This window comes from Notamacropus eugenii, chromosome 5, assembly GCF_028372415.1.
Source record: "Notamacropus eugenii isolate mMacEug1 chromosome 5, mMacEug1.pri_v2, whole genome shotgun sequence".
Classification (NCBI taxonomy): Eukaryota; Metazoa; Chordata; class Mammalia; order Diprotodontia; family Macropodidae; genus Notamacropus; species Notamacropus eugenii.
Window position 1 is genome coordinate 192678739 of NC_092876.1, and position 13979 is coordinate 192692717.

The 13979-nt window shown below is 34.3% G+C and overlaps 1 protein-coding gene across 4 annotated transcripts in view; it reads right to left on the reverse strand.

Moving 5' to 3' along the window:
- Positions 1–272: 272 nt before the first annotated feature.
- MTMR6 (myotubularin related protein 6) overlaps positions 273–13979 on the reverse strand; it is a 48534-nt gene continuing 34827 nt past the window's right edge. For all 4 annotated transcript variants that reach the window (XM_072611744.1, XM_072611743.1, XM_072611747.1 and 1 more), the window contains 6 exons: positions 13165–13290; positions 8170–8219; positions 7486–7686; positions 5963–6094; positions 5753–5879; positions 273–2880 (listed from right to left, as the gene is read on the reverse strand). In XM_072611744.1, the coding sequence (XP_072467845.1) occupies positions 2617–2880; positions 5753–5879; positions 5963–6094; positions 7486–7686; positions 8170–8219; positions 13165–13290 (900 nt within the window). In that variant the 3' untranslated portion in view covers positions 273–2616. The remainder of the gene's footprint in view (positions 2881–5752; positions 5880–5962; positions 6095–7485; positions 7687–8169; positions 8220–13164; positions 13291–13979) is intronic.

Here is a 13979-nt window from a genome sequence, read left to right on the forward strand (position 1 = left end):
CAAACTGAAAAGGATAAAGAACATAATGGAAATTCTATTTGCAGCAGACATGGGCATCATGAAAACAACCCAATAATTTTTAGCAATTCTATCAGCTGCAAAACTTTCCTTCTTTACCCAATATTTCCCTCCAATAAGAAATATTAATCTGCATGCCTACTTTGGATATTTTTAAATTTCTTTTTGTTGTTAACAAGTACATACTAATAAATGAAAAAATTAAGTGTTAAAATCCACATACACCATGATAATCAACAAAGGTGAAGAGAATCTGAACAGAGAACCAACTCTTCCTGATTCTTTAATTGGCTTTTTGTTTCTGTGTTAACACACATGGGGAAAAGGGAATGGCGCAGACTGGAACTTTTATTAAAAAAAGAAAAGATTTCAAAATAGAACCTATACATTTAATTAACTCTACATATTATATATGAAATAATACACATTATGATTTCCATATACATGGAATGTAAAGATAACTTTACAAGACATATACACAATCTCATTTTTACCAACATGTACTTTATAGGATACTGTGAATGCGAAGTGATTTTTATGTATACATTGTCTCAGTTTAAAGACTAAAATAATAAACCAGCAAAATGAAGACAAGAAATTTACCATTAAAGATTTCAATACCCAAATCAGCAAGTAACAAGGCACCAAAGTTTCCCTTTGTTAATGGATACAAAAATGACTATGCTCCCTTTCCTGATGCTTATATTTGGAAGGGAAAAGAAACTGCTAACAGGCAAACTGAACAAGCAGTATTTTTTGCTAGAGTTTATAAAGAAGTACTTGTGTTATGTAATGTGCTCTGGAAAGACATTTAGGGATTGATTACATAATAAACTTCTATAAAATAAGGCTTTTTTCCTTTTGAAAAACTTAAATACATGTGAAAGGCCAAAACTCATCAAACAGATTCAGGAGTAGGAGAAAGCATGAGATTTCTTATACAGCTTTCCCAACACCCCTCAATCTTAAATTGTGCCACCTGTGTTACTTCGATTTTGAGCATCTTAATTAGCTGAGGGTGGCAATTGTATGTGATCGTGCTTCCTTGAAGCGGTGAAATCAATCAGTAATAGTGGACAGCTGATAATTCAAACTATCTTTTCCACATCATGAGAAGGTACACACTTGTGAGAACCCTAACAGGTCCTAATTTTTGTGCTTAAACTACTACTCAAAATAAGGCATCCACCACTTGTTAGCAGCACAGTTTTGAAAACTGCTTTTCCCTTCTACTTGGAAAACATACAGTGATGATTCTATGAAGCATGTAAAGGCTAGGAATACGGGAGAATAAAGGAAAATTTTATTTTAGCTATGAATGCGTTCTTACTAAAACTTACTAAAGAAACCTTTCAAAATCTGTTCTTATTAAGTCTTTTCCTACTGTTTTCCCTCTTCTCATTAAAAAGAGAAGGAAAAAATATCCTATACACAAGTGAATTATTTTTTGAAAACCATGCTTTTCAGCAAAAAAACTAAGCTGCCTTTACCTCTTGTTTTATTGTTAAAAGTTTTTATTTTAACTCGAAGCTAGACAAGCCAAGAAGAGCAAAACACTGAGGGAGAAGGCCTTTTCTCAATGAAAGTCTATAATGTGCTTTTCGTTATTTCTTTAAAGAAGAAAATGTATTATAGGGCATTGTTTTTATTGTTTTGATCTTTATACCTCACACATTGTTACTAAAGGCAGAAAATTCACCACAGCAAGCTGATAATTCATGAAATGCAATAATTGATATATACAAGCCAGTCTTAAATATCCTGGCACATGCACTTGAAACCAATAATTTATAACATATAAATGCTCTAAAATGTTAATATAGAAAATAAGAGAAATGGAAGAATTTTTCAATTTTTACCAATTTTAGATTTAATGTATTTGTAATTCTTAAACTGCTCAGGCTATGAACTTCTTACAGTATTCTATATTTACATGGAAGTTCTTAAGAAAAAAACATGGCTCCCATTGCCCCTCACTCTCACAAAAAAGTACAGAGTGTGTGAGTGTGTGTGTGAGTGTGTGTGTGAGTGTGTGTGTGTGTGTGTGTGTGTGTGTGTGTTTTAGCTATGAAAATTAAAGGGGAAGGCAAAGTTAAAAACTTGTATTAAGGCCCTGTTCAGAATATTTAACATGGCACTTCAGCATTAAACATTAATAGTTGACAAATTCTGTAGGAATCTATTTTTGTGGACAAGTATATGTGTCACTTCAGTTGCAGAGTAAATAAAAGATCATTTTGTTGATTTTTCCCTCAATTAAAATTAAGGTTATTCATGTTCACAGGAACATAGGATCATCCAGCTATAATGAACATATACATCATAAACTAACATCAATTTTCAAGGCTACTGTGCAAACTGCATTTTTATTAATATCCCCCAAATACCTCTCATTTCTTTCTATCATAAATGTTATCCCTTCCTAAAAATGAAATCAGACTGAATTATTCCCCTCAAGAGAGTTATTTGCATGCTGTTCTACTCTAAAACCTAACATAAGATAAATTAGTTTTTGGTCATGCAATACAGACCATCCTTACAATAATCTATCTCTTGTATGTCAGTCTGTCCAAAAAGAAATATATTTCACTGTGATAATTAACAGGTCATCCTTGCTACTCCATACTCTAAACTGACAACTGCAGGTTCAGTTTTGGAAAACTCTTCTGCATATTCACTATAGCGATTGTCTGCTGTGTTGCTGCCCTCTATAGTTCGAATAGTATCATTCACAGGTAACAGGGTCTGCTCCTTCTTAAAACACACAGAAGGTTTGAGGGCTGAAGACTCAGCATGGAGAGAACGCAAAGACTCCTTGGTGAAAACCGTACCGGGGTGCCTGTTTTTCTGGTGTTTGATTTTCTAAAACAAATCCAAATTTTAAAAATTATGGTTAGTGAGAGTCTTTTAGGCTTATGTATTTATTATTAAATTAAAACCTTTTGTTAACATTAATAAAAACAAGTTCAAGTAAATAATATGTGGTTATAAATACCAGCTGTTTAAACGCATTTTCATTAAGTTACAGTTTTAAAGTTTCTTTTTAATCAATTCAGATGGAGAGGACATGAAGGAAATCACTTAATTTTACCCTCATTTATGATGCAGATATGCATCAATTACCCAGAAAAATGTGCCTCTCTACCTATATATTGTAGATATTACATTTCTCATACCTGATTTTTCATGGAAAAAAGTTTATAACAGAGAAATTAAGTTATTTATTAAATAATAAAAAATTCTCTGCAATGTTTCCTGATTTCTCCAACTGCTATTGCCCTCAATTACTTAGTCTCTCTCTCTCTATCCTACATATATCTACATATGTATGTATACCCACATACACATACACACACACACACACACACACACACACGTCCCTGTCTCCACTGTTAAAATACAATCTTCTTAAGAGTAGAGATTGTTTCATTCTCCATATTTGTATCCTCAGCAGCTGGCACACTGTCTGACAAATAGTAAGTGCTTAATAAACACCTGTTCATTGATTGATACTTCTTATGTAAAAAAGAATAAAAGAAAACATAAAAGCTGGTTGTGGTTTAATTTCAGTCAGTTTGGTTATGAACTATAATATAAAAGGTCATTTCTAACACTTATTCCAATACATATTTGATGGTACAAAATACATTCATCCCAAATCCATAACTCTCATGTGATATGACTTGATAAACATGTACTAAGTGCCAGGCACTAGGAATACAAAGATGAAAGCAGAACTGTCCTTCCCCTCAAAGAGTTTATGTTCTACTAGGGTAATGCAACATACACACAAAGTAAGTTCATACAAAATAGTTTAAGAGCAAGAGAGTAAGTATGAGAAAAAAGCTTAAGGTAGGAGCGGACACCCAAGCTGTACTTTGAAGGAAGCTGGACATGTTACAAGACAGAGGTGAGAATCTTTGGAAATATGCTTACCTAAATTATTCTTAATGTATATAAAGACTCAATCATGGCCTTTCCTATTACTGTTCACTGTGTTTACATATGATGGACTTAAAAGTCTTCAAAACTTAAGACCAATAAACTTGACTGATTCCTGACAAAACTCTGACAGCAAATCATTTGACAAAGAATATCATACTATTTTTGTAGAAAATGTAGAAAGAAATGGGCTAGACAATAACATAATTAGATAAATTTAGACTTGGCTGAATGTCTGGACTCAAACAGCAGACATTAGTGGTTCAATGTCACTTTAGGAGGAAGTCTCTGGTTCAGTCCACAACAGATCAGACTGTACAGCATTTTTATCTACAACCTAAAGAGATGACATGCTCATCAAATTTTCAGTTGATATAAAGCTGTAAGAGAGAGTTAATACATTCTATGAGAGAGTCAGGATCCAAAAAGATCATGACAGGCTAGAGCACTGGCTGAAACCAATAAATCTAAATTCACTAAGAACAGACATAACTTCTTGTTCTTGAGTTAAAAAAAAAATCACCTTCACATGTCCCAGGATGGGCAATATTAGAGAGTAGTCTGTCCGAAAGAGATCCTAGGATTTTAATGCCCAAATTCAATGATTCAACAACGGTACGTGGCAGCCAAAAGGAGAAGACAAAGAAACTAATATGCTCCAGGGCTGCATTAAGAAAAGTCTCGTTTCCAGAAATAAGGAAGTGATAGACCAAATTGGGACTATAGTCAGTGCTAGGTGACACAGTTTAAGAAGGAAATTGATAAAATGAAGAATGTCCCAGAGGAGAGAAATCAGAATAGTAAAGAGCCTAGAATCTGTGTCATATAGGAAAAGGCAAAGGAACTAGGAATATTTAGCCTGGATAAAACCGATAGGAGACATAATAGTTACTTCCCAGTATCTGCTGTCATGTGGACCAAGGACTGGATTTTTTCTGTTTGGCATCACAGAGCAAAACAAGGAAAAATGGATGGAAGCTTCTTGGAGGCAAATTTTGGCTTGTCCTCATGAAAAAGTTCCTGTAATACTTGGAACCTGTAAGAACTGGAATGAAATGCCTTTGGAGATTTGGATCCTCTCTTCATTAGAGGTCTTTAAACAGAGCCAATATAAGTGGATGATTTCTTTAAGATATATACATATACATACATATACATACAACCATATGTATATATATATATATGTATATATAGATACAGATATAAATATATAGATATATTCAGAGACTGGAACAGTTGGCCAATATGGGATCCCTTCCAATTAAAATTCTATGAACTTTTCTTAGAGTGGAATAAGGGAAGAGAAAAAAAATATTCCTCAGTAGATAAATTGTGCTTTTCAATGCCTTCAATTCCTCTCTAGACTCACCCTTTGTTGTACTGACATCTTCCCTTTGCTATCTTTTGATGCCCTCACACTGCGAATCATTAACTATCACTGTGGCATCATCCCCTGGGGAAAAATTTTAAGACTGGTATACAGACTAATCTATGTGCGATAGTCTCCTAAGGATACTGCCTGGGAAAAGTCCTCCTTGCTGAGTGGTAGGTCAAGTCCTAAAAGTTTTTTCTGATTTCAACAATCTACTTTCTCCTTTGGGATTATAGAAGGCACAAATGATAAAATAACTATAAAAATGATATACACTACTTTCTTTAAAGAAAGGAAATAGAGGTTGGTTTATAGTAATGCTACTGACTTAAAAGACTTGTTGCAATGATTGATTACAAGAATGAAGAACTGAAGTTACTTAACAGTTCAAACTAATACTTTGTATTTCAGAATACTCACAGATTCTAGTTCTTTAATTTCCTTTTCTAGTTGTTTATTTTGATCATTCATGTTCATAATCAGCTTAAACACAGACTGCCTAGGATGCATTGTTCGATCAAACTGATGGTACATATTTCTCCAAAACCTCAAAGGAAAGAAAACACAACTATTTTAATGGATCATCTTCATAGGAGAAGAATATGTAGATGCTTAGGTATATCTACTTACTTAAAGTTGAAAGGCACTGTATTAGGCTCCAGTACTGTAAATTTCTGAGAATTGGGACTGTAGAAAGGATTTAAGTACTTTTCTTGGTCATCCAAAAGAAAGGGCCATAAGGAGTAAGTCTTCTCTTTCAACCTTAACATAATCAGAATGAGAAAGTTCTCAAATGTAAGATATACCATTCAAACTCCCATTTTAGTTCAACATTGTGATTCCTGCCTTTTACTCTTCTTCTATGCTCATTACATATCATACACAAAGCAAACCCTATATATGTATGACTTAAATGCATTGACTGAAAATGAGAACCCTCTTAAACCCTGGGACTGAGATCTAACTAACTTGGTAGATTAGAAATCCTGGAGTTGAGATTCTGTCCTCTAGATCTCTATGAACCAATCTGTCATCAAATAATATAAATTACCTTTTAAATATTTTAGTTTCTATTTAAATATTTAACTTTCACCTTAATCTCCATTCCCACTGCCACAAACTTAGGTTTGTCATTTCACACCTAGATTTACTGCAGATTCCTTGCTAGCTATTGGTAACTGTTTTTTCCTTTCCTCCAATTATTCATTTAACAGACAGTAATTCAACATTTTTTATACGTGAATCACTGTGCTGAGCATAAAGAATGAGATGCTAGGATACTGCCACCAGACTAACCTTCCTTAAACTCTGCTTTCATCACAGTACTTCCCCACTCAAGAACTTCTAATCATTCCCTACTGCTTACATGGAGGTTAAAGTATTTCTGTATGATTTTCAAGGTTCTTCATTGGCCTCTTTGTATAACTCTCAGATTCTACCACTAACTTCATTAGTTAAGTTACTATACCTAAAATATTATTTAAGAACAGGCGATTTACACTGGAGAAGAAACAAGCTCCCAAAAGGTGACAAATTAAGGTGGTGAGAAAGAACTCAAGGTGGTGGAGTAAGAAAAGTGAATTAAAAAAACAAATTTCTAGTTTCAACTTTACCACTACGTAGGGGTATAAAAGTCTCTGTGCCTGTTTTCAAGTGAAAAATGTAAGAATCAAACTGGATAAACTGTCAGATCTAAAATTACATATTTCTACACAGAGTGACCCTGAACCAATCTGTGACTATTATGGTTAAACATCCTCAAACATTTCTAATTTTATTTATATTCAACGAAACTATTCATTTGAAACTATGAGAAATGTGCTTATTTCCTTATACTTTAAAGTACCCTATAGATCAATGCTGTATCAAATTTTTTTCCCCCTCAGTATAGTCCAGTGATTTCATCAACGTAGAGAACTCCCAGTAGGAAAACCCTACTGACTCATGAAGATCAGTGACTCATCTATATAAAGAAGATGCCTCAGACAGTTGAGAAATGACTTGCCCTTGGTCACTCAGAGAAAGGACTTGAAACCAGATCTTCACAAATCCAAATTCAGGGCTCTTTCCACTACCTCACAGCAACTTTATAGCTATTAGTTCTCAGTTTGTTAGAATTTTTTAAAAAACCCATTCTAAATACATCATCTTACTTGAGATCTTCTCTTTCTTTTTGACAATTCCCAAGGAAGTTTCCAAACTGGCATGAATGGACATGCTCATGGATCTGAAGAAGAAACGCTTCATTGTACTCAAAAGCTTGTGGAAATTGTTCTGTCAAATGCCACACACATTCCAAAAACTGAGTAAACACTGGTGAAATTTCCTTTGGATCACCATCCAAATGGCCACACCTATATATGTCCCCCCAAATGAAAAGTTTTTAAAATGTACGTGAAATTCATCAATTAAGTTTGTATAAATAAAATACATGCATGAAAAAAATCCAAACATTTTTTGTTATACTGGCATCTGAAAACTGGAATTAATTCACTTATATTTAATAGCCAGCCTTACAAATAAAATTCAACCATAACAGACCAAACTATCTGCTGCATTCAAATGCTAAATACTAAAACTTGTATTCAATAATCAAGTTACTTTTATTTACATATCATCCAACTAGCCATTAAAATAAAAACATCTAGAGACCTAAGAGCAATTTATTCTGACAGGAAAAAAATTAGCTTTCATGTAAATGATATAATTTATATTAGTACTGATACTTCAAGATATTAGTGCTCTCTGCCATTAGGCACAATTCAGATCAAATAAACTGTACAATGTTGTAAAAGACTAAGGTTGTCAATTATACAAATTTTACAACTATTCTGTACCTATCTGAAAATTTATGTCCAAAGGAGATCCAGTCCTTTTCTATCAAAACCTAGAAGAAAAATAAATTACCAAGTCATTTCAAAAAACTGCCTTTCAATTTACTCTGAATGATCAAAACACATTATCCTAAATAAAGCATTAAGCATTTTTCCTTAATAGCTATAAAAAACATCAAATTCTAGCATTTTCCTGTGACATTATCTTTTCCCATATTTTACAATCTTGTTAGCTTCATTTAACATAATATAAAAAAACATTGACAAGAAAGATAGTTGTTTCCTGTTGCTCTTTAATATAGCAGCTACCATGCACACCACAAAGGCAGCTTAGAAAATAAAGTTAAGAAATAATTTTAACAGTTAAACTGAAGTACAATTTAAAAATGAATCCAAATATCACTATCAACTAACTTATTGAGTTCCTATTGTGTTGACTATAGACCTAAAAAGATTTTACAGAATAAAAATAAAGTACAGTCTCTGCTTAAGGTATTTCTCAGATTAAAAAATGAATACAAAGAAGAAATTCAAGTTTATACAAAGTTGTATCAAAGTGGGTTTTTCTAACTATTATGAATAAGAGGTTTTTATCAGAGGATTCATTGAGCAGGTGGGTCTGAAACAGTTTTAAAGGATATAAGGAATGAGGATAGTAAAAGGACAATTTGCTTCCTTCAATGAATTCAAATCACTTGGCTGAGGTACACTACAAATTCTGATTCTGAAAAAATTGGCCAGTGTCACTGATGAATTACTGTTAGTGATATCTGAAAGACCATGAAAAATGGAAGCAAAATCACAAGACTGGAAAAATGCACATATTGTCCCAATTTTTAAAAAAAAGTAAGAATATATAACTGGTATATTATAAACCAGTAAGTCTGACTTTTGATTTCCTGGGTGAGAGAAAAGATTATTAATTACTGATACCCTGGAGAGATTTAGAACTCTTCCCACCTCCTTCCAAAGTCCTGAGTCTAAGTTCCGTTTTCTTGAAGGACTTTACTGATAATGAGATTGAATTAACTCTAAGATCTGATCTTAGTCACACCCCACTCAACCTCCAAAAATTAAATCTTGGGTGGGAAAGCCCGTTGGTTCTACTCAAGCTTGGGTGAACGCAGATTCTTTTGTTTAGATGGTCCAAGGCTGCAGGTGGTCAGAGTAGAGAAAATTTTTCTGTCCAAGGGTCATTCTCAGCCCCTCATTGAACACCAAAGGATATATAAACTATAAGCCCCACCACCATGGCTGTCTTTGGTCTACAAGAGACAGCCAAATGACCATTATTAAAAATATGCCAGCCTTACTAATAAAATGATTAAATTACCCAGAAACTATGTCTCTCTAACCTCTTTAATCATCACATGGGAAAATTCTGAAACAGATTATTAAAGACATGGTTGGTGAACATCTAAAAAGGAAAGTGGACAATTACAAAGAACCAAAAAGGCTTTATCAATAACAAACTGTGCCAGGCTCAACACATCTCTGTTTTGGACAATATTACTGAATTGATGGATGAAGATAATGGTGTTGACAGAGTTTACATAGATTTTAGTAAAGTTTTTTATAAAGTGTGGCATATTTATGGAGAAGATGGAGAGATAATGATTAGATGATAATACAATCAGATTCAGAACTGTTTGTATGGCATGGTTCAAAGAGTAGGTGGCAATGGTTCAGTGTTAACATGGTAGGTCCTTAAGGAATACCTTAGGCATCTGGGCTTGGGCCTGGGCTGTTCACCATTTTTATCAGTGACCTTGGATAAAGGCATAGATGGCATGCTCACCCAATCTGTGGATAACACAAAGTCTGGAGGGTGGAGGAGGAGATGGAGTATGACAGAAAGGATCTCAAAAGGTTAGCATTGGGCCAAATCTAGTAAGATGAAAGCAAGAGACTATTACTCTTGGGCAGAAAAAAAATCAACTTCTCAATGGATGGAAGAGAAATGGTCAGACAGAAATTGTTCTGAAAAATATATGGGGATTTTAGTGGACTGAAAATTCAGTATGTTAGCAGTGTGATGTATCAGTCAAAGAAGCTAAAAAGGCTTAAAACAACAGAGTTTATACTATCATTCTATTCTTCCCTCAGGAGAGCACATCTGGACTTTTGTGCTCAGATCTGGGCTCCACACTTTAAGAAGGACACCAATAAGCTGAGGAACACCCAGAAAGGACAACCATGACAGTGAAGGGCCTTGACCTATATACCATATGAGGATCAGTTGATGGAATGTGGGGTGCTTAACCTAGATTAAAAAAAAAAGACTTGGCAGCATGTGGAGATTGTTTTCAAGAATTTAAAGGTTATAGTCAAAGGACACGAACAGACAGTTTTCAAAGAAATCAAAGCTATCTTTATAATCATATAAGAAGGTGGTCTAAATCACAATTGATTAGAAGAATACAAATTGAAACAATTCTGAGGTACTACCTCATTCCTATTTAGATTGATTTAAGAGGAAAATGACAAATGTTAGAGGGGATGTGGGAAAAATGAAACAACGCACTATTGGTGGAGTTGTGAAGTGATTCAACTACTCTGGCAAGCAATTTAGAACTATGTCCAAGAGGTTATAAATGTATACCACTACTAGGTCTGTATCCCACTCCTAGGTCTGTATCCCAAAGAGATTTTTTTAAAAACGGAGTGGGTATATGTGTGTGTGTGAAGGATCTACAAAAATATTTATAGTAGCTCTTTCTGTGGTGGTGAAGAACTAGAAATGAGGGGATACCCATCAACTAGGAAATGGCTGAATAAGTTACAGTATATGACTGTGCTATAAGAAATGATGAGCAGGATGCTTTCAGAAAAACCTGGAAAGACTTACTTAACCTCATGCAGAGTGAACTGAGCAGAACCAGGAGAACAACAGAAACAGCAATATTGGATGATGATCGACTAAATGACTTAGCTATTCTGGCAATACAGTGATCAAAGGACATTTGATGAAAAATACTATCCACCACTAGACAAAGAACTGATGGAGTCTGAATGCAGATTGAAGTATACTATTTTTTATTTTCTTTATTTTTGTGTGTTTAGGGTTTTTTTTGTTTTGGTGTTTTCTTTCACAACATGACTAATATGGAAATATGTTTTGCATGACTGCAAATGTAAAACCCGTATCAAACTGCTTGCCATCTCAGGGAGGGGGGAGGAAGAAAGGGAAGGACAGAATTTGGAACTGAAAATTTTAAAAAACAAATGTTAAAAATTATTTTTAGATTAATTTGAAAAAAATAAAATATTTTTTTAAAAAAGGAATTTAAAGTACTGTCATGTCAAAGAGAGGTTTATATGTTCTGTTTAGCCCTAGAAAATGGAAGCACAAGTAAATAGGTGGAAGACCAATTTATCCTCAATGTCAGGAAAAAGTTTCTTCCAATTAGAACTCCAGCTCTAAAGTGAAATAGGCTGCCTTAGGAAACAGTGAGTTTCCCTCCTTGAAGGTCTTCAAGTAGACACTGTATAATGCTTTTGTGCATCACTTGCACTAGATTAGCTGCTGAGGACTGGACAGCTGGATGATACAGCAGATAAAATACTAGGTGGGGAGTCTACTCCCTAATAATCAGGGGAGTATCTAAAAAGTTCAAATTCCTTCTCAGATAATTCCTAGCTAGAGACCCTGGGCAAGTCACTTAATCTCTGTCTGCCTCAGTATCCTCACCTGTAAAATGGGGATAATAATAGTACCCACTTCAGAGAGTTGCTGTTTACAAAGCATTCAGAACACTGTTTTGCACATAGTAGGCACTTAATTAATGCTTATTCCCTTCCCTGCTGAAGTCCTCTTCAACTCTCAGATTCTATAATTTTTTAATTATTAGTGCAAGACAGATCGGCTAACTCTGAACAACGTAACTGTCACAAATTGTGAGGCTGAGACATTAAGACATTTATTTACTCAACATCACAAAGGAGGCAAGTAGCACAGCCAAGACTCAAACCCAAGTTTTCTACCACACAACTTTCTAAACAGTAGAACTTTCAAGTTAACCAGACACAAACCTGTCATGCCAAGAAACACCGGCTTCTGGAATTCTCAAGTATAAATGATGGGAGGCTCACTCTGAATTTTTTAGACAAATTTTTCAATGTCACATAATAATAACAGCTCATGTTTAAATAATTCAAGATCATAATGATATCTACAGAATCACAAAATCTCAGAGATACGAAAGACCCCAGAAGCCATTCAATCCATTTATACTTGAACAAGAATTGCCCTATGCCATACTTAACAGTGGGTCATCTAGGTTCCCAACGAACTCCTCAAGAAAGAAGGAACTCATTATCTCCTAGTGCAACCCATTTCATTTTTGGATAATTCTCATAATTAGGAAGTTTGTCTTTAAAGGGACCTCAAATCTGCTTTGAAGCTCCCACAATTTGCTCTAGTACCACTCTCTAGGCCAACCACAAAGTCCAATCGTCTTCCACATGACAGTCCTCCAAATACCTGAATGCAGTTTACATATCATCCCCTTCTTTTGTTTTTCTCCAGGAAAATAACCCCAGTTCCTTCAAACAATTTTCATATGGCATGATCTCAAGGTACTTAACTATCCTGACTTTCTTTCAACTTAATCAATTTAACTACTAAAATGTGGAACACAAAATGAAACACAATATTTGTGGTGTGATCTGACCAGGGCAAAGCACAACAGGACTATTACAATCTTATCTCACCTCCCTGACATGAAGCTAAGTATAGAAGATCACTAGACAAAAAAGTTACTTTAATTCGGGTCAGCTGTTGTCAGGTTTAATCATTTTTAGATGGCAATGTATGCAAGCAATTCTAACCTAATCTGGTATAAGAAAAATAATTTTCAAAATACAGTACTTTTAAAATATTCAAAAAGAAAATTCCAGTACACTTTCAATTAATTTTACAAAGTCACAAAATAGCATTTTGTATAGATTATGCTAGTAATTGAAAACCTTCAAACTGAATGTCAAATAAATCCTCACCACAAATCCTTTGATTGTTCTGTAATAGGAATCCAATAAGAGAGCACCAAGGGAACAAACTTGAGAGGTCCTGTCCCAACCATCAGAGCAATGGACCAGCACGCTTGCACTTTCAACCACTATTGCCTGAAAATAGAAAACATATATGTATACACCAGGGGAAAGCACTTTAGTTGAATCAGTAAGCTCTACTAATTATAAACCTATATAAACTCATTTAACAAGGTCAACTGAAAAGGTAATATCTTTCACAGTGTTCTATGTTGAATTTATTAAGAAAATGTCACTTGCTGGGAAAATATAAATTAAAGTCCTAAGAAAAGGTAATCTCTAGGTAACATACTATAATCTGTGCTTCTAAAAATGGAATAAAAGTGAATTTCCCTTTAAAAATGGGGCTTATTAAAAGCTATGCTAGAAAGAAAAGGAAGTACTGAAAAGGATAGCTAGTGAAATACAGGAGTCAAGTAACAGACATAACCCCACTTTCCAAAAATTAAAGTAATTCTGAAAACAAATACCTTCACATTTTCTGTTTATGACTATACTCCCAAAAGGCCAAAAATATTCAGGAAAGCTAATGAGTCATTTAACCAATGAATACTGATTAAATTGCTTATTATGTGGCATGAAATATGCTGAATGCTAGAGATACAAAGACAGAAGTGAAACAGTGCCTGACCTCAAGCAGCTTACAATCTAGCCAAGGAAGACACCGTGTACATACATAAAGTGGTGGGAGGAAGCACCATAGGGAGATGAAAGGATTCATGTGGAAGATGGTGCTTGAGCTATTTCTTGAAGGAAGCTGGAGA